This window comes from Typopeltis vanoorti, chromosome 18 (assembly GCF_054136105.1).
Source record: "Typopeltis vanoorti isolate ZY-2024b chromosome 18, IOZ_Tvanoo_1.0, whole genome shotgun sequence".
Classification (NCBI taxonomy): domain Eukaryota; kingdom Metazoa; phylum Arthropoda; class Arachnida; order Uropygi; family Thelyphonidae; genus Typopeltis; species Typopeltis vanoorti.
In genome coordinates this window covers 19585111-19611362 of record NC_143566.1, presented here as the reverse complement: position 1 = coordinate 19611362, position 26252 = coordinate 19585111, and the positions used below count along the sequence as shown (strand labels likewise).

Here is a 26252-nt window from a genome sequence, read left to right as displayed (position 1 = left end):
TCATTGTCAACAATATATGCCATAGGCTCATCTCAGAAAAGCAGACCATGAGAACAAAGGAATAAGTATGATATATAAGGAGCTTGTAACACTTCGCCCCCTCTCCTTTTTTGGCTCGCCTTTTTTCTGGTCAGCGCCAAGGCCTTTCCCTGTGGTCGTCTGGCCATGTTCCCGTGATCGTCGGCAATTCTCCCACAGTTGCTGGCTTTGTTTCCAATGTCGGCCATTTCCAAGTATCTACCCGTACTCCTGCAACTGGCCGTTCTGCAGGCTGTAGAGGGTCGACAGTGTCCAATCTGAGAACTTCCAACGTTGGGAGTATCTCGAAGAGGCAGGTTCTATAACACTTCCGCCAACGTAAGTCATAGCAGCAAGAAGAAATTTTCCAGGAAAGGAATGGTCAAATCCTGAGGTGGTTTGCTGTAAAAGTTTTTGGAAAGTTCATGCTTGGTTATGTGAGTAAGCAACAGCTTTTGTATCTTTGTTAAAGTGTGTAGCGGAATTGTGTGTGTTGCTTAAGTGTTTGTAAACAGGCGGTTTCTAAAATCAAAAGTATTGTGGGAGAATAGTATGTTTGGATATTGAACGTGTGTTTAATTGCAAGACAGGGAATAGTACTAATAAGAAGTGTATGTAGTTAGACAAGATTTAAATTGCTACACTTAAAGGATGAGTTTATGCTACTTGCGATCACAGTGCACAAATTTGGTATAGCAATGTCACAGGGAACTTCCTTATAAAGTAATGTAGTGTTAAATGGTTGTGTGGTTTAACTTCTCAGTAATTCATGTCTTTTGTAATTATTGTCTAACAAAAAAAAAAATAAATGTTGTGTTTTTGTAATTACCTGGTCTGTTTTCCTTAGCCAATGCACTATCTCTAAAAATTAAATTTGTGAACCTGCGGGCATAACAAATAGTCACGACTTACATTTTAGAGAATTAGCATATATATGTTTTGTGATTATTTCCTGTTTTTTTTTTTCCACCCCATCTTTCTAACAATATCCAATCGAATTAGGTTGCGTAGGCAGAAAAAAAAAAAAAATCCTAATTTGCCTTTGTGCAAGAAAGGGAAAATGCTCACATTAGACTTACTTATATTACTAAGTTTGTCTAATAGCGGGGGGGGGGGGGGGGAAAGAAATAGGTCATGAAAGGATTATCCTAGAGAGTCTTATGTTTAAAGTAGAGATAGCCTAAACATAGTGAGTTTGAATTGAATGAATAAAGTAAAGTTAAGACACAAATTAAAATAAAATAAGTTATAAAATAACTTAAGAAAAATAACGTAAAAATATAACTTTTACAATACTTTTGGATTGTAAAATTGCAATTCTGTCAAAAGCCTAAGCTTGAAAAAGCTTAGGCTTTTGACAGAATATAGCATGATAGACTGATACATAAATTGGAGAATGGGTTTGGATTAAAAAATATTAGTGTGGATAAGAGGATGGCTGACTGACAGATCTCAAAAGTGTATACGGGGGATGTGAGTCTGAAAGATTTAAAGAAACTATTGGTGTACCACAGTGAGTGGTCCACTGTTATTCAATCTGTATATTAATGAAATTGGGAAGGATGTGACAAGTGACATACAGCTATTTGCTGATGATGTAAACATGATAGTGTTAAATTGTGGATGAATACAATTCACTAAGGAATGTTTCATTCATAATTTGACAAGTTAAAACCCTTGAAAAGGATATATGCTTGTATTTTAGTATAAGTTGTATATAGCCTGACAAATACTGGATACCGTAATTAGTGTAAAACTTGTGAATATTCCCATGTAAAATACCTACTAAATTGTATGTTAGACAATGAATTTGTTATATACATATTTTCTGTTAGAATTGATATAAAAGAATTACTGTGTAAATTGCATATAACCAACTGAGATTATAAGGTCAAAGTACGAGGGCAAAACACCGGATTAGTAAGTTGCCTCAAGCGGTCACGTGTGCATTCAGCACGTGACGACCTAAGTTTTCAGGGAAGACGCTACGAAAAGGCAAGACCCATGAGTGCAAAGGAATAATGTGTCGGTGAAAATTTAGGGTTACAAGGAGTCCTGGTAGGGGTTGATATAAAAGAGCTGGAAAACCTCCCCAAAGGTCTTTTTGCTTTTTGTCTGGAGTCACTGTTCTCTCTCGGTGGCAGAAGTCAGAGGTGTCGAGTCGTGATTAGAGGGGATCACAGATTCCAAGCCCTACGATGAACGAACAGAGGATTTTCAAAGCAACGGGCAATTCTCGGAAAAGATAGTGGCTAGGTAGTGTGCCTTATGGATGCAGAATCACCTCGCGTTAAGAACATTCTAGGCATAGATGATCGGTATACAGACTCCATGAGGACCAACCTAAGCTGACAGGAATTTTAGCCTTAACATAGAGGGAAGAAAATGTTTGGAAGGAAAGGAATCCAAGAATCGAAAGGACAAGCATGAGGAATCCTCGAGTTCGGTATAGTAAACCTTTAATCAAGTATTGTGTGAGAGGAAGGTAACTGTAACTTAAGAATCATAGACCTTCATAAAGTTTTGAGACTATCAAAAATTAAGACAGAACTGTGATATTTTAATCGTAGTCAGTGAGCAATATGTGCTATGTATTATAATTGTACTTGTGTTGATTGCTAGCTATGTTTAAGAGCTGTAGAGATATCTAATCCAGACAGCTTGATTAACACCTAAAAGTCATCATTGGTTTTATAATCTAAGAATGTGAGCTTTAAATGTTTGAACATAATGCTTTTTGTATTCTTTCAATTACTGGTGATGTATATTGATTAATTTTACTTTGTAATCTAGTAGTACAGTGATAATTGAAAGTTCTTTATTCTGTATAATGATCATTATGTTAAATAAACCTTTTGCTCTTATTAATTTGGTTGTCTGTTTCTAAAAAATTGATGCACCACTCATAAATTATTCGGATCTAAACGAGAGATAATTGTTAACTAAGACCACGACTGCAAACATGGTTGATTACAGAAGGTATTGATAATTGATAACTTAGTACAGAAATAGATTACATTAACCACGTGCATATCTGAAGGTTCACTTCTTGACTGAGAAGTTTTTCCAATCTAAGGGTTCTGGGTGGCGCAGCGGAACAAACAAATTTTCCCAGAACCTTAAGAGAAGTCAACTTCAGAAGCTTTATTACCAAGGAGTTCTTAACCTTGAGATAATCCCTCTGTAGATCAGACTCGCACACATTATAATCTAAAGGGCTGAAGTATATAATAGTAAGACAAAGACAGACACATTATAGGTGTTGCTGAGATAGGACAAAATTATTCAAGAGATAGTTAAGTAAAGGAGTTAAACCACATTAAGTAAATATTACCTCTTACTATGATGACACACGTTATAACAGTCGGAAATCAAGAATTCTGCTGATATGCAGTACTGTTAAATTTTGATTAATTGAAACTCTTAAGAATTTCATTTATCACCATTTAACAAGCAAAACCCTGAAAAGAATATACTTGCATCCAAGGCATGTGTTATATGTATCTGGACAAATATAGAACACATTATTGCAAAGAACGGAAATTGTGAATAATTAAATGAAAGGATTCTTACTAGATTGTCTAATGTCAGTGATACTTTTGTAAAATATATATAATTTTAAAAATAGATAATACAATAAATTGCTGTACAACTTACATGTAAGATAATGTGAACAAAAGGTCAAAGTACAAGGGCACGTCAATGGAATAAAAGGTTGCCACAGGCGGTATCAGTTGCACACGGCACATGGAGAGGTAAGCAGTGAAAATGAAATTAAATGTTATGAAGCGAGACCCACGTGGGGAGAATTCTACGCGAGGGGGTGAACAACGAAGCTTACGGAGAGTGCCGTTAGGGAGATGGTATAACAGGGTTAGGACCCCCCCCCCCCCCAAACACACACCCTCTCTTAGACTTTTTTGGGTTCTTGCATGGTGAGTGTCTCTCTTCTGGAATGTCCAGACGAAGGGTCAGCAGGGAGCTCTGGTCGGACTCCCGTAGGTAATAGTCAGAAATGCCGTGTGTTAGTTGAAAAGGTTACGTGCCCCAAACCTTATGAGGGAAGAAAATATATCTATACTGAAGACAGGCAATCCATGGAAAAAGCTCAGTGTCTCAGTAAGGAACCTCACAGAATCAGAATCACCAGACGCCAACAAAGTCCCTGGAATAGGCTTGATATGCTAGAAACGTGTGGACCTACCAATGACCGCAGAAATTCATGACATAAGAACGACTGAAAGGAAATCGTATGAGGAACAAGAGTCAAAGGAACAAGTATAAGAAGACCATGTGTACGGTAAAGTTGAAAGTTCTTTGTTTAGTATTATGTATAAGGATAAGAAATTACCTGTAAACTGAGAATCAAGGACTTTAATTAAGATAAGACAGGATTGTAGCATGTTGATATTAGTTAGAAGAAAGTGAGATACCCCTTGAATGTGTTGAGTTAATATTTATGTTTTAATTGAATATTAAGATAATCTAATTTGAGTATTAACTCTGGAAAATTCATGTTAATATTGTTGTTTAAGATTACTAAATTCTTAATCTTATAAAGGAATGTTTCTTTGATAATCTTATTTACTGGGGATACATGTGAATTAGTTTGTTTAGCATTGAATTGATCCTGATTGAATGTTCTTTGTATTGTATGATAACTAATATGCTTAATAAACCTTTTGCTATCTTTAAATCCAATTGTCTGAGTTTAGAATCCGATGCACCACTCACAAAAAGTACGAATCTAAGCGGGAGGAAATAGGTTGTAGTTTATATCACAATTGCAAACCAATGGTCATTAGTGTATATCTGAAAATTCACTTCTTGATTAAGATTTCCTTTTCTTAATCTAATGGTTCTAGGTGGTGCAACTTAAAAATATAAATTTTCCTAGAGCTTTTTAAGAGAGACAAGATTTCAGAACCTTTGACACCTAGGATTTGAAACAAAATGGAATTGCCTCTACCCTGAGGCAATTGCTTTGTGTTTCAGTAGTACCATGTGACACCCTAGGAAAGACTTATTGTAGAATACATATATTGATAAGAAAATAGGACACAATAGTACTTGCAGAATGATTTGAATAGGCTGGAATAGAGGGCATGGGAAAATGGATGTCAGTTCAATGTCAGTAAATGTAAAGTCATTCATTTTGGCATAATCAGTTATTCAATGTCGTATTATATTGGTGAGATTATGCTAGAAGAAACTGAATCAAAAACTAAACATATCTTGGAACTCAAGGATCTCTTAGCCAGCCTAGACATAGTCTGTTCATAAATGTACCCAGAAATGAAACCTGACTGCTGTTATAAGAAACCATTGCAATTCCACCATTACAAAATGTATGAACAGAAAGAAAGCTTGGAAATGAGCTCATCAATTTCACCACAGCTTTTCAATATTACATAAGAATACTTCAAACAACAATGTGCTCAGTAGCATGTAGGTGGACAATACCTACATGCTGCAATGCATAACTATACAGCAATGTGCTCAGCACAAAAAACATGGATCATATGCAAAGAAATGAAAAACTAGTAGATTGAATACCCAGTGATATCCTAATTAAAAATGGTTACAATATCTAAACATGTATCAGCATCACCTAGAAAGCCATCTCATAGTAAAAAAAAAATTATAATTACCAAGGTGCCATCACTTTACATAAAAGATAACTGATAGAATAGCCTCAACCCTAATATGAATGCTTTCTTTCCTCTATACAGAATACCTACTTAAAGTAGGTATTCTGTATAGATAATTTTCAATATATAACAAATAGACAACTAGGGGTCACCCTTGGAAGTTGTGTATGAGTGTAGTTAGTAAGGGTGTATAGAATAATTTTTTACTTAAGGAATGATACCTAAATGGAAAGGATTTACAATATGTAGTTGTAAGTGCCCTGATGGTGAACAAGTTTAAGGAAAGGTATGAGAGGTATTGTGTGAATAACAGTCAGCATAATTCTCCTGTGATGGAGAATTATGCTGACTGTTATTCACACATGAATCAGTAAACTGTTCATAGAAAGACAGTTTACTGATTACAATTCGTCGAAGAACAATTCATTGAAAAAGCAATTTGTAATAAACAATTAATTGAAAAACAATATAATGAATGGCAATTCATTGAATAAACAATTCAGTGAACAACAGTTCATCAAATGACAATTCCTCACATATGCAATTGATTGAAAAACAATTCACCGATAACTTTTTGATGAATTCTTTCATAATTCATCGAAATATTAATTTTCTTGAAAACTATTGTTTTAAATAGTTCGGTAACCCGAATGTCACCCAAGATGTAGACAACATATTTAGGTGATCATTGAGACGTTATAATCATTTTGCTGTTTTTTTTTACAAAATTATTCTGTAAGCAATACCTGCTACATAATTGTATAGTGATTTATCTCTAGACTAAAAAAGGTTCATTCTACCTAATTTATTTCACAACAATGGTCAGATTGAAATCTAAACTGACAAATTTTGATATAGGTCATAATTCTAAAATTTCATCCAGCTTGAGCAGAATTATTAATGCCATTTTGACTCTTTACCAAAATTTTCTAATAAAAGTGATCCTGTTTGGAACTAAACTCAATCACACAGACTTCTTGTGCATTTTACAAATTCCAACATTTGCACATATTCCATTGAATAAGACAGTTATTGCAATATAAAATGCTGACATGTTGTCCCTTTGAAGCCCTGAATATAGTTCAACTGATAACTGGAACCATCGGACAAATTTTTGTAAAAGATTCAAATACCAAATCTGAGTAAGATTCATTCCACATAATTGGTGTGTGTGTGTGCAGACATCATCATGCTGATACTACTATTACTAACAAAGCCCTTTAGTTAGAAAGACTTGAATTTGAATCCTGTGCATGGAGCAATGAATTTTTATCACTCTTCAACTGAAGGCAAATTATCCAGTCTCATATGGCGATGGCAGGGTTTCACTCCTGGAAACTCTGCTATTTCATCCCACAAACCAGTCCCCATGAACACTTATATCTACAAATATGAAACACTTAGCAGATAAAGAAGGCAATGGGAAACCATCATGCTCTCTAATTATTCCCTAGTATAATAGCACTGATACCCTACCAATCATTCGGTTGAGGAGAATAAGGAGGAATAATAATACTTAAGATTTTTTACATAATCTTTTCCAGTTTGGGTAAAACACATACAGAATACACATATCGTAATTGAAAGGAATATCCCTCAAAAAAAAAAAAAAAAAAAAAAAAAAAAAAAAAAAAAAAAAAAAGCCACATGTTATATGTAGATTATTAAATCACTCAAGGAATTGACAGCGTATATAAGAATATAAATTAAATTACACTTTAATAAATATTTCCAATATTTTGGCAACGTCACGTTTCCATCTTCAAAAGGAACTTACAAAAAAGGCACGTGCACGTAGGCACTACAACACAGTAACTGAGAATGAAGTGACAAAGCTATTGTTCTCCTAAAAGTCCTGATGGTACGCTCTAGTGGGCTATGTAGGTGTTCTTGACCATTGGGCTGAAGGTCTGCTGATGTAAGCCTCCCAAATTTGGGGCAGTCTCATGCAACCAAATTTGTTGAAGTTTGGAGAGTTCCTTAGGGCTGAGGCTGATTCCATGAATAGTCTTTCGAATTTGAACTTGCTACAGTGTATTATTGTAGCTTTCTTCCACCATATTCTGTGGCATGTATCCAGAGCATGGTCTGCAAGACCCGAGTGGCTGTACTTGTGAAACCAGATGTAGTCCTTGTGTTCCGAAATTCTGATATTCGCTATCCTGCCTATTTGGCCAAAGTAAGACAGTTTGCAGCTGCAAGGGACCTTTGGATATACTTGTCAAAAGACTAGAGAATGAAGATATTAAACTTACTATATATAAGAAACCCACTAATACTGGATGATATCTCCATTATTCTTCAAATCATCATCATACACAAAAATGCAGCAGCATCCATATGCTACGAAACAGAGCCCACAACATAGTCACAGACGAAGACGTACGTAGAGAACTTTCCCACATCTCCAAATCTCTTTCTCAAAATGGGTATCCTCTAAACTTAATCAATAAAATGCTCTATAAAAAAACATCCTCCAGCAACAACATATAGCAATTCAGTACGTATTAACCATTGTCATACCCATGTTGGTTTAGTCTCCAATAAAATAGCTAGAATTTTAAAATCTTATATCAGAGTGGTGTTTAAACCAACTGCTACCACTAGACATTTTTTAAGATTCCCTAAAGACAGTGTACCTTTTTTCAAATATGCAGGTATTTACAGCATACCTTGTACATGTGGACTATCATACATAGGCCAAACTTCGAGAAGCTTAGAAATCAGAAGGAACGTGTCGGAGACGTTAATCATAACAGAACAGACACCTCAGGTTTGGTGCATCACTTCTCAACTTCAAACCACGCTACAGATTGGGATAACAGCTCAATGCCATACATGGAGGAAGATTACAGATGTCGAATATTTAAAGAAGCTGCAGTGGTCAAACAGGAAACAACTTTAACAGAAACCAAGGAGTAATATTAAAGGATATATGGAAAAACCTCATTAACTCATTAAGTTTAGCGGAACTACAGTACGACAAAAACTATGTAACGCATATTTATAATAATGACTGAAGTATATCGCTTCACGCATACCATGTCACGCGGCGCCTCCCAGTTTTGTTGTCTAGTTGTAAACCATTACTGCATTCCTTCATTTTTTTTGCATTTATTAGTTTTTTTCACCGTTTAGTCTTGGCAAAGCTCATCAGTTTTACTAGCGAAACTAGCCGACGAATTTGTACATATATGTACAAATTATTAAACCTATGGTCTTATAATCCAAATATCTGTTGTGTTAAAGAAAGAACATATTGAAAACATCAATAACATCACAGAAGACATCTCAGGTATAGCTTAGGTGTAGACACTAAATGGAATAAGAGCTCCATGCCTTTTATAGAGGACAGCTTCACTGCTTGTAATATAAAAGAATCTGGTATGGTCATTCCTTCACAAAGCACACACATACTCAATACGAAGCTTATTAGATATTTCTGCATGTCAGACTAACTTTCTAACATATACCCAAACACATTACTAAACAATAGGAAACTCATACCAGTTTCCATGTTCCAAGTAGTTTTATATATTTTGGCAATGTTAGGGTTCATGTTAGCCCTTTATTGTATTTTTTGTTTGTCTTGAAGCCACAAGTATCTGTAGCAAAACTAGGAGGTTTTCGTTTTTCTATTGTTACGAGTAAATAATTATGAGAATTATGACCGCCTGGTTGGCCAAGTGGTTAGCGCATCCGCTCTCCAGCCAAGAGGCTGCGGGTTCAATTCCCGCATAGGCATGGATGTTTGTGATTGTCTTCCACCTTCACACATTCATCCCCCCCAAGTATAGATACACTCTCCCAATATGGACTGGGTCACCATGGGAGTAGTAGATCCAAAACCTTCCTCAATAGGAGAGGCTATCACCCTGCAGTGGGTAGAAATATAGGCTGTTCATAATCATCATGACCACCTGAGAAGGATGCAAGGTTCTGCACCATGGTATCAGTTGTTGGATGGGAAGGATATTGTAAGTGTGTGGGAAGTGTTTAAAAAATACTTAAATCATGTGATATCAGAATGTGTCTCTAGAGTTTGAAGAATAAACAGAATAGGAGTGAAATGAATGTGTAATCTACTTAATCAAGAGTTTTGTGAGAAAAAGATGACGTGAAAGGAATACTGTGTACATAAGTATGATATCAGTTATGATAATTATAAGCAGCAGGCCAGAAGAGTCATGTGTTGTACAGAAAGATGAGTCTGAGTATGAAAAGAAACTGCTTTCCAAGTTAAAGACAACCCAAAGGGGTGCTTAAGGGTCAAAGCTGTATAACTGAGAGGAGACCTCCACATAGCCTTTAAAGGAATGCGGAGAACCGACCAGGGCTTCTGACCTAATGTCCAATCCTCACCTTCTCGTGGTGCACCCTGTTGGGTATCTACTTTGATACTGAACGAACGAGGATGGGCTGGCAATTTGGGATTTAGCCGACCAAATTGTATTCTTATTGGTTAAACCAAAATAAAAAATGATGGTACAACATGACAAAATTTCATGCCGGCTGGGGCGTCGCCCGGTTAAACAAGGCCCCCGTTGTTTTCGCCAGGGAACCAGGGCGAACAGCGAAAAGTCAGCTACTGGAACAAATCTGAAAACAAACCTCAACTCAACATCACCAGAGTTAAAGATCGGTACTATCAACGTAAGAAGCCTGAATGGCAAAGAAATGGAGCTAGCTGAGAAATTAGATAAGTACCAGATCAACATAATAGGGGTGACTGAAACAAAAAAGACCAAAACTGGTGAGATTTTTCTGAGCAATAAATACAAAATGTTATATTCAGGCAATAACAATCAAGGAAAAGAAGGAGTAGCCATAGTATTCAACACAAAATATGAGGCTAATCTTCTTGAATGGCAGTCAGTCTCAAGTAGAGTAATGTGGGCAAATATGAGAATGGGGAACTGGACAATGAGACTTATTTGTGCCTATGGTCCCACAGAAGGTTCTACTAAGGTAGAAGTGGAGGAATTTTTTGAGGCTTTAGAAAAAGCAACTGACACAATGAAAAAGGAAAAGTTGGTCCTTGTTGGGGATCTAAATAGTAGAGTAGGAAATGATTGTGAGACATACAAAAATATTTTGGGAAAATTTGGAGAAAAGAGCAAAGCTAATAATAATGGCAAATATCTGTTGGATTTCTGCTCAGGACATGGACTGGTTATTACTAACACCATGTTCCAACATAAAAATGTGCACAAATTCACATGGAGAGAAGAGGCTAGGAATAAGAAAAGTCTCATTGACTATGTTATTGTTGATAGTGATGTTTTCTCCCTGGTGCAGGACACCAGAGTGTACAGAGGATTTGAAATTGGAAGTGATCACTATTTAGTCTTGAGCAGGATAAAATTGAATTTCATATTGAAAAGAATAACATGTAAGAAAGTTTTAAAGCGAATAAAAGTTGAGCAGCTCTCAGATGTAAACTGTAGACTAAAATACAGGAATATTATTGAAAAGAAAATGAAAGAGTTTGAGAACAGGAATCAAACCTTGGAGATTCAGTGGCAAACTCTGAAGGAAACATTGATTGATTCTGCCAGAGAGGCATGTGGTGAGGTTGTGTGCAAAGATAAAAAAATCAGAACTCCCTGGTGGACACAGGAAGTTAAAGAGGCAGTGAAGGAAAAGAAGAAAGCATATCAAAAGTTCCTGGCAAATAAGTCAGCTTTTACTCTTACAGAATACAGAGACAAATGTAAGAAAGCTAAACAGTGTGTAAAACTAGCTAAACAAAAGTCATGGGAGGACTTTGGCAAGAATATAGAAAATAAATATCAAGAAGGTGGTAAAATATTCTGGAGGTTGTTGAAGAAGCTTAGGAATGGAGGAAAGAGTGCTGTAAAAGGAATTAGAGATGATAAAGGTGAAATGAAAACAGGAGAAAAAGATATCCTTGAAGTATGGAGTAATTACTTTGAAAAACTGCTAAATGAAACAAGCAGTGATGACAGCACAGTGATAAAAAACACTGACCAGGCATGCAGTCAGGAATACATATCCATACTTGAAGTAGAAAAAGCCATCAAAGGTTTGAAATGTGGAAAGGCAGCAGGAGTAGATGATATTCGACCAGAAATGCTGAAGTATGGTGGTATAAGAGTCTTACAGTGGCTGCACTGCATAGTTCAGAAAGCCTGGACAGAGGGACGAATTCCCAATGATTGGAGTAGAGCTCTCATAGTACCCATATATAAAAAGGGAGATAAAACTGAATGTGAGAATTACAGAGGTATTTCCCTACTGAGTGTTCCTGGCAAGATCTATGCAAGTATACTTGAGAAACGGTTGAGAAGAATTGTGGAAGAAAAGCTTGGTGAAGAACAAGCTGGATTCAGGCCAAATAGAGGCTGTCAGGATCAGATCTTCACTTTACGACAAATAGTCGAGAAAGCATGGGAATATAACAAAGATCTGTATTTAAGTTTTGTCGATTTGGAAAAGGCATATGACAAGGTGCCAAGAGAGAAGCTATTCAATACGCTGCAGTTATATGGTGTCAATGGGGCATTATATCAAGCAATACTTAGTCTTTATTTGAGTTGTGAGTCAGCAGTTAGAATTGAAGGAAGTACAGGAAGATGGTTTAATGTTAAATCTGGTGTGAGACAAGGATGTATATTATCCCCTCTGTTATTCATTATCTATATGGATCACATTATGAAGGAATGTGGTATTAAACCTGATATCAAAATTGGAGATGTTAATGTCAGCTCTTTGCTTTATGCAGATGATGTTATACTTCTAAATAAATCCGCTACAAGTCTGCAAGATTCTCTGACTAAATTGAATAGCTGTTGTAATAGATATGGTATGAAGGTCAGCAATAAAAAGACAAAGACAATGAAAATAGGCAGAATCATTGAAAATGTCAACTGTGTTGTGAATGGTGAACCTGTGGAACAAGTAAAACATTTCAGCTACTTAGGCACAATTTTTACTGAAGATGGTAAACTAAATATAGAAATAGACAACAGAATCAGCAAAGCTGGTATCGTGGGAAGTCAATTGAATAAATTCATATGGAATAAGAAAGAAATTAGTCGGAACACTAAATTAGCTGTATACAAGACTGTGTTCAAACCAATTTTAACTTATGGATCTGAGAGCTGGGTCAGAAGTAAAACACTTGACCAAAGACTAGAGACTGCAGATATGAGAGTCCTGAGAAAGATTAGAGGCATGAACAGATGGCATCAATGGCAATATCATATTAAAAATGAGGATATTAGGAAAGAACTTGACATTGTCAGCATCCAGGAATGCGTTAGCAGAGCTAATCTCAGATGGTATGGTCACTTAAATAGAATGGAAGAGGAAAGATTAGCAAAACAAGTGTTCTCTGCCAGGTTGGCAGGAAAACGACCCAGAGGAAGACCAAGGTATAGGTGGATTGATACGGTACAAAGTGCCTTAGACGATAGAAATATAAGATCTGATAATGTTGGAGTCTTGACAAGTAACAGACTGATTTGGAGGAAAATTGTAGATAGGAAGTTAGTAATGATGTAATTTTTTCATGTAGTACTGTCATATCCTGTACACCCCTTGAGGGTACATGGCAGGAATTTGATGATGATGATGAGACAACCCAAAAGAATTCTTTTGTTATGCTGCAAGTAAAAGAAAGAATGAACATGAAAGAATAACTCTGTTGAATGCAGATGGGTTGTGGGTGACTGATGCAGAAGCGATTGTTCAACTAATGAATATCCATTTTGCTAAAAACTATCAAATCTGGTATATGCAACATAGAACTCACTGCTACCTCTTCACAAAATGAGGCAGGAAGTACTGGAGCTATTGCACAAACTGAATAAGAATTCTGCAACAGAAACTGATGAAATATCAACATGGATGCTAAAAGAGTATTCAGCTGAATTGGCTATTCCTTTAACCAGGCTATATAATTTTCTCAGGACAGGGAAGATTCTGCAGATGTGGAAAGAATGTATGAATGTTCCTAACTGTGAATTTTTAGGGAAAGACAACGTATACTATAGTATTAATTAAAAAAACTTTAATTAATACTTCCTATATTTCAGTAATGTTACATTACCATCTTCAGGGAACATAAAAATAATGATATGTGCATGCAGGCACTAATACTGAACAAATATGGCTGAAGACAACAACAACTGAAGTCAGTCCTAGAGTCCTAAAAGCTGCCACCTAATGGGCTAAATATGGAACAATAAAAGATTAAGCAAAGAACTCAAATTAAAGATATATAAAACAATGATAAAGCAAGCCAAATTTAAGGCTTTTTCTTCAAAGGTCTCCATAAAGAAGTTGGCCAGAGGTGGAGAACCCATGGCTGTCCCCCTCCATTTGTTTACAGAATTTTTCCTGCCGAACAAAATAGCCCGAGTTCATGGTTAACTGAAATATTGGGAGGAAATTTGGCTTGCATGAGGTCCAAAGTATCTTTGAGTGGGACATTCGTGAATAAGGAGGAGACATCAAAACTGACCATTATGTCAGTATGTTGGAGTGAGAGGGTTTTCTATATTGGCTTTAAAGTGGGCTGAATTTTTTTATGTGTGAAGGTGTGTTGTTAGTATATTGTGTGAGCACTTTGGCTAAATGTTTGGCTAATTTGTATGTGGGGGGAATCAATGCCATCCACAATGGGACATAATGGCACAGAATGTGCCATTCTTCTCTTTAGCTCATGGCAGGTTGAATTCTTCAAAGATGAATTTTTGCCATTTCTTTCTGCCTGCTGTCTTTTTATGAAGTTCTATTATGGAGTTTAAGTGGGTGCTTTCTTTAATGTTGTCAATCCATTTCTTTCTTGATTTTCCTCTGCTGGGCTGTCCTTCAATTCTATCATTTAATAGTATGTTTGGTAGTCTTTCTGGGTTCATTCTAGAAACATGTCCAAACCAGCTTAGTTGGCTCTTTTTTTAGGGCTGTAATTATTGTCTTTAAAGTTAAGTTCTTTTCTGACTTTTTCATTTGTTTTTCTTTCCGTCTAGTTTGTTCTATTGATTTTTCTTAGGCATTTCATTTCAAAAGCATTGATTTTATCTGTTTCTTTTTTCTTAAGATCCAGCATTCTGAGCCATAGAGTACTGTGGGAATTATCATTGTTTTATATATCTTTAATTTGAGTTCTTTAGTTAATCTTTTATTGTCCTATATTTTTTGTAGTCTGCCCATTGTTATCCATCCATTATTGATTCTGTGTTTGATTGTTTTGAAATAGTCTAGATCTTCAGTGATCATTGATCCTAGGTAATTGAACTGCTTTACTTGTTCTATATTATTGTTTCCTATTTTCATTTGGATTGCTTCCCTTTTTTCTTCCCACTTCCATTAGTTTTGTTTTACTAAAATTGATTTTCATATCATATTTGTTACTTGTTTGATGCAGTCTGGTCAGGATATTTTTTAATTTTTGTTGGCTGTCTGTAGTGATAACACTGTTATCAGTATACTTTAAATGTGTTATATTTCTTCCATTTATAGTTATGCCTTCACACATCTGTAGTTCTTCATCTACTACTTCTTGTAGGTACAGGTTGAATAAGTATGGTAACAATGGGCAGCCTTGCATAACTCCTTTTTTTAATTGCTATTTGATCTGTTTCTATGTTTTTGTAATTCACTATTGCTTGTGTTTCTGAATAGTAATTCTTGATACAATTTAATAGGTATTTGTTGAACCCTTTAGTTTGCTTCTGTTTATTGAGTCAAAATCTTGTTTGAAGTTGATAAAACAGCAGTATAGTTTTTTATTTTTGTCTCTCATAAGATCTGCTAATCTATTTAATGTGAAAATTTCATCTATTGTGCTTCTATTTCTAAATCCCATTAGCTCTTCTTCCATCTATTCTTCATAGGAATGTTTAACTCTGTTTTGAAGAATACTAATGAATATTTTATAGCAATAGCTTAGAAGGGTAATAGGTCTATAGTTAGTGCAGGATCTGACATCTCCTTTTTTTGTGGATGGGTATGATCTGGCAGTGACATATCTTGTTAGGGTTAGGTACCAAGAGATGGCAGCACTTGTTTGCCAGCCTCTTCATCGGTGGCTGCTATAATTAGTGATAGACATGGGCCAGCTATCTCTGATTGGCTACCGGTGGAGATTGAACTGCCCACTCAGTCTCCAAAAGCTAGATAGGGTATAAAGGCCTCGCCTACTCCCTATTAGGGAATAAAAGGTGTTAGCTGATTTGATGATAGTATGATCTGGCCTGTTCTCCATTCTGTTGATAAATTTCCTTTCTTTTAGTATTTTGTTGAACAGTTCCCTTAGGAAATTTATTATGCTTTCTCCCCCTTTTTCTAGAAGTTCTTTTTGAATGTTGTCTATGCCCGGTGCTTTATTATTTTTCATTGGTTTCATTGCTCTATGTATTTCTTCATTTAGTATGTCTTTTGTGTCAGAAGTTTCTTCTGGGTTGAAGGTGCCTTCATCTATGTTTTCTTCAGCTACAAATGTTTTTTTAAAATGATTAGTCCATGTTTCTTTTATTGTTTCACGGCTACTTATTGTGGTTCCATCTTTTTGCAATATTGAAACTGGGTATGTTCTAGTTATCTCTAACTATTTCATAAATGGTCTTGGAATCATGTTTTTTGTATGCTTCTTCACATATTCCTGCTTTTTCTTCTAAATATATGATTTTGTTAATCTGCATTTTTTGTCTTTTTTTTTTTTCCCCCCAAATTTTCATATAATCTTCTATTTTCTTCATCATCTTCCTTTGAGAGGTTACTTTTGGATATTATTTTTTGTTTCCATAAGTCCAAAATCATTGGTGTAAGCCAATCTTTGTTTATTCTTGTCTGGTAGCCCAGGTGTTTTGTTGTTTCTTTAATAATTTCTTTACCTTTTTTCCAAGACTCTGAGATTGTATCTAAAGCAAGATTATTTAATTTTTCTTTTAATGTTCTCTGACAGTAAGATTTTGTCAAGCTATCATTGAGTTTTGAGATGTCTATCTTCTTTTGTTTTTTGTGGTTCATTCTCTTTTTTTTTGAAACTGATTTTTAGTTTGGCTGACTGATAGTAGTTCATGGTCTATATCCATGTCAATCTTTTTTAATATTTTGACATTTTGGAAGGAATTTCCCATCTCTTATTAACGATTATATAGTCTATACAGTTTTGGATTTCATTGTTTGGTGATGTCCAGGTGTATTTGTGTTGTGGCCTGTGGTAGAATAAGGTATTTGTTATTAATAGTTGATTTATTTTGCAAAAAATAATCAAGTCTTCTCTTCTCTCATTCATCTCTCCATGACCAATTTTCCCATTACTTCTGCTTTATCTTCAGAGTGCTGACCAATCTTTGCATTGAAATCTCCCATAATCAGGATATCTCTTATACTTGTTCACCTGATTTCTTCTTGCAGTTGTTCAAGAAACTGGCTATATTCCTCCTCTTCATGTGATTGGTCTGGGGCATAAACTTCTATTATTTTTATATTGTATATATTCCTTTTTCTTTTGCTTTGAATCTTACTGAGATGATTCTAGAGGAAATTGGTCTTACATCAACTAATGAGTTTAGGAGCCATTTTTTAATGATTAGTGCTACACCTTCTCTGTGATGGTTATCTTTCCTTCTTGGGTAAAATATGTTTGCGTTTTTTTATGTCGATTTTTCCCTCGCCTGTCCAATGGGTCTCTACAACTCCCACTATTTCCCATTTAAACAGTTCAAGTTCTCTCTATATCAGTTTTAATTTGCCAGGTTTGTACAGCGTTCTGATGTTGATGGTTGAAATATTATATATGAAGTTTGCGTTCCACATAGCTGTCTTCTCGCCTATTCTATGTGGACTTGAGTCAGGCGCTTCGGTCTCCTGTACGCAGTAGCATTATTTCCACTTCTATTTGCTGGCTGATTTATCTGTAAAGATTTTAGGCAATTAATGCAGCTGGCTTGCCATTCCTCTGCTGCATACCTGTTGGCCCACGGGAGGTATTTCATTTCCCTCCTACCACCCATTTCTGAGAGGCATTCCTTGATCCGCCACCTGGGGATGCGCTTTCTAGGGGTTACATTCATCCCCGAAAATGTGCCATTATGTTTATTCTATAAACAAATAGAGGGGATAGCCATGGGTTCTCCACTCTCTCCACCTCTGGCCAACTTCTTTATGGAGACCTTTGAAGAAAAAACCTTAAACTTGGCTCCACTTAAACCTACTGTTTGGCTACTCTATGTAGATGATGTGTTCGCTATTTGGCTGCATGGCTTGGACACACTCCACAACTTATCACACTTAAACAATCAACTCCCCAGCATCCAGTTTACCTTGGAAAAAGAAAACAATTTCCCTTTCCTAGACACCCTGATTACATGCAGCCTGATGGATCCCTGGCTTTCAGTTTACAGAAAACCTACACATACAGGTAGATACATTCACTAGCAATCACTCCACTGCCTAACAATATGGGATTATAAAAACCCTATATAACAGGGCAAAATTAATCAGTTCAGATAACAATGTCTTTATTACTGAACTTAACCATATTCTTAACACCTTTGTAGCCAATGGCTACAACCCCCATAATATCCAAAAAATATTAAAACCAATTAACCTCAACTCCCCCCTCCATAACAAGGACTACTCTAAATCTATCACCATTCCTTATATTTGGGGTACTTCTGAAAAGCTAACAAAAATCCTAAAAAAATATGACTTAACTTGTTACAAACCATATAAAAAATTGGCATCTCTTATCCCCTCCCCCAAGGACCAGCAACTTCTCCTAGATCTATCTGGAGTATACCAGGACCCTTGTACTTGCAAACTGTCTTACTACAGCCAAACAGGCAGGACAGCTAATATCAGGATATTGGAACATAAGAATTATATCCATTTCCACCAATACAGCCACTCAGGACTTGCTGACCATGCTTGAGACACCTGCCACAAAATACGCTGGAAGAAAGCCACTTTATTACACCACAGCAAGTATAAATATGAGAGATTATTCCTGGAATCAGCCTCTGCGCTAAAAAACTCCTCAAACCTCAACAAATTTGGATGCATGAGACTGCCCCAAATATGGGAAGCTTGCATTCTTAGAACATCATCCCAATAGCCAAGACTACTACCCAATTTAGCCCACTAGGTGGCACCTTTTAGGACTCTAGGACCGACTTCAGTTGTTGTCTTCAGCCATATTTGTTCAGTGTTAGTGCCTGCATGCACATATCATTATTTTTATGTTTCCTAAAGATGGTAATGTAACATTACTGAAATATAGGAAGTATTAATTAACGTTTTTTAATTAATATTATAGTATATGTTGTCTTTCCCTAAAAACTGAGTTATGTATCATCAATGTATAAGTTTATCTACAGGGAGTATGAATGTTCCATTGAACAAAAGTGGTGAAAAGACTAATGTATTCAACTATCGACCAATCAGTATCTCAAAGTGGTGGTGAGATTTTGGAAAAGTAGGTTAGGGCTCACATTCAGAAATAAGTGGACAAAGAATCTCTATTTTGCAACAAACAGTATGGAATTAATAAGGAAAGGTCACGTTTTAACAACTTGCTTACATTCTATAATAATGTTACAACTGAGTTAGTTATACAAGGGGAATAGATACACATGGATACTTTATGATTTTGCTAAGGCCTTTGACAATATACAGCATGGAAGACTTAATTAAATTGAAAAATATGGTACTGGATTATAAACTATTGACATGGATAAGAGAATGGCTAATTGACAGATATCAAAAAGTCAGATATGGAGGGGTGTGAATCTGCAAAATTCAAGGTAACCTGCCTAAGTATCAGTTCTTGGTCCATTGCTATTCAATCTGTACAGAAATGACACTGGAAAGATTTGACATGAGACATACAGCTATTTGCTGATAATGCAAAGATATTAATTATTATTACTAAGGGTGACTCCAAGGAGGGAGGCCCTAAACATCATGGCCACATAACTATTCGGCAGTCTCACAGTATCTATCATACCTTGCCTTGAACTCATTCACTGTCATAGCACCCACAACAGACTCTGGCAGCTTATTCCACTCATTTACCACTCTAAAAGTAAAGAACCCAGCTCTAACACAGATAGGTTGGGTAATCAGGAGTGCTGCTGATATGCAGTAGTTTGAATATGCAGAATGATATGAATAAGGAATTGTGAGCATATGAAAATGGATATCAGTTCAATGTAAGTTCATGCACTTTGGTGTGATTAGATATCGAATGTTGTATTACATTGGTGGGATTTTGCTAGAAGAAGCTATGGGCAAAGGATATTGGAATTTTAGTAAGGAGGAAGTTGAAGTTCAAGCGTCACATAGCAAAAATTGTAAATACAACTCACAGTATAATTGCAATGCTGAAACTAACCTTGACATGCAAAGATAAGGAAGACATTTTGCTTCTTTACCAGGCCTTGATAAGACCTCACTTGGACTATTGTGTGCAGGTCTGGTCTCTTGGTTTACATGGTGATTCTGATAATGTGGTAATTCTGATAAAGTGCAAAGGAGAGTGTCAAAAATGATATCAGTATTGTGGAATACTGATTATTAAGACAGATTAAGAGTTTATAGGCTGCAAACACTAGCAAATAGGAGAAAGAGGAGTGATAAGCTTGAGAGTTAAACTTCTGAAAGGGTTATATAGAATTTCAATAAATGGAATTTTCCATTTTATGGAGGGTGGGGAAAGGATGCAAGGATATCCTTGGAAGTTGAGAACGAAAGTTGTCAAGAAAGGGGTGAGGGCTAGATTTTCCTCTCACAGAGCGGTGTGTGATTGGAATGGATTGCCACTGGATGCTGTGTGCGTGCAAGTAGCATGAATGAATTCAAGAACAGGTATGACAGCTGGTGCAAATAGTATGGCCTCGTTCAAAGCATTCCTTACTCTCTAGAGTCTCTCTTAATAATAATCAATCCATTATATTTCTTTCTATAATCGATTTTTATTGGTTGAAAGTCTACATAATCATCAATAATAAGGTATGTTTCTTGGTACCGCACACATCATAACCAAAAGAGAATTTTCAAAATGTTAACAGAAGCAAGTGAAATGGGATGTTCAACAGGAACCTAGGATTGAAATTACAAGCTATACAGAAATCTTTCTTTGGGATCTGTAATAATACAGATCTTAGATACAATTTAAGACAAAAAAGAAAATATGTTCTGCATGAAATCCAATTATCTTGAAATGCAGCAGCATATGCATTCTTGCTTATTAGTGTGAGTTTAAACTTTGAAAAGTAAGTGTGAATTATCTGGTAGTGAGGCCTGTGTAGCTCAGTGGTAGTGACGCTTGCATCCTCTGTGATAGGCTGCCCGAAGTTAGACTCAATTTCAAGTCTAGTTGCTAACTGGAGGAACTTTTTCTATGCCTTTCTTCAAACAGTTCCTGAGTTAGTCGATCTCTGGGCAAAAGGTTTTTTCTCCTGGAAACTCGGGTTTTCCGTTCCCTAAACTCAAGAAAATCTATAGAACCTACATTATTTCAGACAGTAACACATCCTATTAAGGTACTTAATCTTAATCATGTAGTGCTGTCATAGTAACTTGAACACCCCCCTTGGGGGTGTTCAGGTTATATTAGAAAATTGATGATGATGATGATAATATGATGTGCAATTACACTATTCATTAACTGTATAAATTATATATATTTCTTGGCAGATATACTCTAAATAATAGTAAATATGATCTTTGAAAATATGCTACAATGAAAATAAGAAGTTCTGTACAAAAGGATTAAATCATGTATAGCATTTTACTGAAACAGCCTACTATCACTGACAGAGCACTTCAATTTCAGAATAAAAACTTTCATTGTGAAATAAAAGTGCTATGTCAGTTTGATTAGGTTATAAAAAGTTATAATGTAGAATTAGGGAAGGGGAAGAAAGAGAGGAGAGAGTTGTTCAAAATACAACTTACCATACAAAAAGTTCTTACCTGAATTCCTGCTTCATGATGACAAGGAAAATACCATGATGAGAATCCACCAATACAGCTCTTTAATGTCAGGGGGTCTATATACCAAAGTGATAATGTGGCAGGCCAGTTTCCTCCCAGATTGCAAACAGTGTTCAGTAAAGTCATGTAGGTGCCACCAATAGCTGGATCACTTACTTGAGCAAAGAAGGCCATGAGAGCAACAAATATACTATATACAGTTACCTAAAATTAAAAACAGTTTTTGATCAATTTAAATACATATTTAAAAGTATAGTTTCTGAAATTTCATAAACTGTTTTTGCCTATTAAAATCTTTTTAGAGCTTCTCTAAAAGTCTTCTTATAATATTGTAAAACTCTGCTATTTCATTACCTTTGTCTGCAGTGCATCATGCCATCATTGCCAGTTCTTCAAACCACCTGTGTCTATGTTTTCTAACATTCCTTTTCTTCCTTTCATAAACTATGTCCAGATTTCCACTCATAACTATCTTTTTTTTTCTTTCTGCATATATCACAACATTTTGCTATTGTTAAGGACTTTCATTATTCTTCCATCTAGCCTCTAATTATTCCATATATTCTATTGTCTATGCATGACTTATCTATATTCTCCTTGATGTTAAACTCCTAGAGAATTTTTTGATATAGCAATAAAATTTGTGTCTAGGGAGGCTTAAGTGTCAAAACTGTACAAATGGGAGGAGACCTCCACATAGCCTCTTAAGGAATCAGTAGAAATGACCAGGTCTTCTGACACCTAATGTCCAATATTTATCTTCTTGTGATGCACCCTGTTAGGTATCTATCTAGATATTGAATGAACAAGGATGGGCTAGCAATTTGAGATTTAGCCAACCAAAATTGCATTCATATTGGTTTAAATCATAATGCAAAATAATGGTATACAACATGACAGACTCTCATGCCAGTTGGAGCATTGTTGCAGGTTAATTATCCCTGCAACAATAATCCCCCTGCTTTTGTCAGGGAACCAGGGCAGAGAGTATAAAATTAGCTACTGGAACGTATCCTGGAATACATACCAACTCAATATTAGCAGAGTGGATGAGTACCAGATCAACATAACAGGTGTTGGCTAAACAAAGAAAATAAAAACAGGAAAGATCTTTCTAAGCAACAAATGCAGAAAAAAACTTAGAGCCAGGCAATTTTAAGTAGAGTGACATGGCTCTATTATAAATTAAAAGATGCCAAGAAATTATATTCTTGGTTTAATCCTTTATCCAAGTGTAAGCAAACAATGTTCGGGTGAAGTGTGAATTATCTTCACAACTGGGCTACTTAAATACAGAGGCTAATAACACATCTGAAAGAGTATGTGTGCATTGCATTATGGGATACTAAGGCAAATGATGTGAGGTTATTATTAGCCTCTATGTACCAGTAACCCAGTTGTGAGAAATGCACAAACATTGTTTGCTTCACATGGATAAAGCATTGAACCAAGAATATAATGTCTTGGCATCTTTTAATTTGTAGTATAACCAAGTGGATAAAACTTTCAACATCTCTAATCTAGAGTATTTTCATAATAAGGTGTAACACCTTTTGACTACTTATACGTGGGAAATGAATGACTTCTGCATTACTTCGACCTTGGTATCCCTTCTGGGTCTGGCACTGACGAGAGCCCAATAAATGTCGAAATCAGTCTATGTATTGGCCCTCCCATAATGCATAGCATTATACATGTCTGAAAAAAGTCTGAAATTTTTGCACACAAACTTTTATGGGGTACTAAGGTAATTGATGTGAAGTTATTAGCTTCTATATACAAGTAATGCAGTCGTGAAGATACTTCATTTGCAAACATTGTTTGCTTAAACTTGGATAAAGGATTTCTTTCAATCTTTTAATTTATAGTGATGTTTGTCAAATATCAGAATGGGGAACTAGACAATGAGACTAATTTGTACCTATGATCGAACAGAAGATTCTACTAAGGAAGGAGCGGAGGAATTTTTCAAGGCACCAGAGAAGGGTGCTAACACAATGAAAAAGGAAAAGCTAGTGCCTGTTGGAGATAACAGCAGAGTAGTAAATGATCAGCAGACCTACAGAAATGTTTTGGGAAAATTTGAATCAAAGAGCAAAGCTAATAATAATTGCATGTTATCTGCTGGAATTCTCTACAGGACAGAGACTAGTTATTACTAATGACATGTTTCAACATAAAAATGTGCACGAATTCACATGGAGAGAAGTTGCAAGAAATAAGAAAGTCTCACTGACTATGTTGTTGATAGCAATCTTTTCCCACTGGTTCAGGACACGAGACTATAAAGAAGATTTGAAATTAAAGTAATCATCATTTTTCATATTTCATATGAATTTCATATTTAAAAGAAGAGCATTGTAAGAAAGTTTTAAAACAAATCAAACTCAAGCAGCATTTAGAAGTGAACTACAGACTCAAATAAACAAACATTATTCTAGAAAAAATGGCTAAGATTGAAACCAAGGACCAGACCTTGTAGACAGTAGCAAATCCTGAAGAAAACATTGGCTGATTCAACCAAGAAGCATGTGGTGAGGTCATCTCTGCAAGGATAGAAAAGTCACAATTCCAAGGTGGACTCAGAAAGTTAAAGAGGTAGTCAAAGAAAAGAAGAAAGCATGTCAAAAGTTCCTCACAAGTCAGCCTATTCTCTTAAAGAATGCAGAAAAAAATGTAAGACAGTGAAGCAGTGTGTAAAACTAGCTAAACAAGTCATGGGAAGACATCAGGTGGCAAAATATTCTGGAGGCTACTGAAAAATCTTTCAATACTGAAAGTGATAGCACAGTTGTAGAAAACACTCAGAAGTGCCATCAAGAATACATATCAATACTTGAAGTAGAAAAAGTCATCTCAAAAACCTGATATGTGGAAAGGCACTTGAAGTAGATGATATTCAACCAGAAATGCTCAAATATGGAGATTTTACTGTATAAAAGTTATACAGACCTACACTGCATGATTTGGAAGGCCTGGTCAGAGAGTCGAATTCCAGGTGATTAGTGTAGAGCTGTTATAGTACCTATCTACAAAAAAAAAGGGAAATAAAACTGGGAGAATTACAGAGGAACTTCCTTAATAAGTTGCAAGCAAGATTTATGCAAGTATTCTTGAGGAACAGATGAGAAAAATTGTAGAAAGGAAGCTTGTAGAAAAACAAGCTAGGTTCAAGCGAAATAGTTTGTCATGATCAGATTTTCATTTTCAAGCAAATAATTGAAAAGTCATGTGAATACAAAGATCTGAATTTTAGTTTTGTAAATCAGGAAAAAGTATATAGCAAGGTACTGACAGAAAAGCTGTTAGACACGCTACCATTATATAATGTAAATAGGACATATCAAGTAATACATAGTCCATATTTGAGACTAAAGTCATTAGAATTGGAGTTATAGGAAGATGGTTTGATGTTAAATGAGGTGTGAGACAAGAGTGCACATTATCCCCACTGTTATTCATCATCTATATGTATCACATTATGAAGGAAAGTGGTATTAAACCTGATATCAAAATTGAAGATGTTAATTTCAACTTGGTACTTTATGAAGATGATGTTTTACTTCTAAACTGAATGACTAAATTGAATAAGTGTTGTGATAAATTTGGTATGAAAATCAGCAATACAAAGACCAAGACAATGAAAATAGGCAGAAACATTGAAAACATTAACTGTATCTTGAATGGAGAACCTATAAAGTAAAACATTTGAGCTATTTAGGCATAATTTTTAATGAAGATGGCAAATTAAATATGGAAATCAAAAAAGAGAATTAGCAAAGCAGGTATGGTAGGAAGTCAGATAAATAAATTTATATGGAGTAAGGAAAATTAGTCAAAATGCTAAACTAGCTTATACAAGAGGGTTCAAACCAATTTTAACTTATAGAACTGAGAGCTAGGTTAGAAATAAAACACTTGATCAAAGACTGAGACCTCTGATAGAGTTCTGAGAAAAATTAGTGGAGTAAACAGATGACACCAATAAAGGTATCATATTAAAATTGAGGATATTAGGAAAGAATTGGCCATTGTTACCATTCAGGAATGTGTTAGTAGAGCTAATCAAACATGGTATAGTTATTTAAACAAAAAAGGAGGAATAAAGATCCAGAAGACCAAGGTCTGGGTGGATTAATACTGTAAAATGTGCATCAAAAGACAAAATGAAAAGATTAGATAATATTGGAGTTGTGACAGTTAATTTGGAGGTAAATTGTTGATTGAAACTTAGTAATGATATAATGTTTTCATGCAGTAGTATCATAAAATCCTATATATCTCCTGAGAGTACATATGAGCAGGTTGTCAGAAATCCACTCACCATAGGCAAGTAAACAGAGACAAGTAGCAATTGAATTTTTAGCCTTGTTCTAAATGTATTCAAAAAATGTAATTATTATTATTATTATTTTTTTTTTTGCATAATTTAATTTTCTTTTCTTAATATGTCATTCTCTGTCTTATTTGATCATGAGTGGCTGCCAACGAATTCATTAGAAAGCCTTATTTCCAGAGAGGTGGAAACAAAACTTCTAGACCTGAAATCCTTAATTCGAACACTACTGCATTCTCTTTTAAAGAGCTGTGGAATCAGTTGTAATTTTTGTT

General features: G+C 35.4%; 1 protein-coding gene across 3 annotated transcripts in view; it reads right to left on the bottom strand.

Annotated features, from left to right (window-relative positions):
* The window catches only part of LOC150096521 (acetyl-coenzyme A transporter 1), a 232696-nt gene that overhangs the window by 59146 nt on the left and 147298 nt on the right, over positions 1–26252 (bottom strand). For all 3 annotated transcript variants that reach the window (XR_016549809.1, XM_090408204.1, XM_090408203.1), the window contains exon 7: positions 21621–21845. Coding sequence is in view for 2 of the 3 variants with exons in the window: in XM_090408204.1 (XP_090264330.1) it covers positions 21621–21845 (225 nt within the window). In the remaining variant the exon portion in view is untranslated. The remainder of the gene's footprint in view (positions 1–21620; positions 21846–26252) is intronic.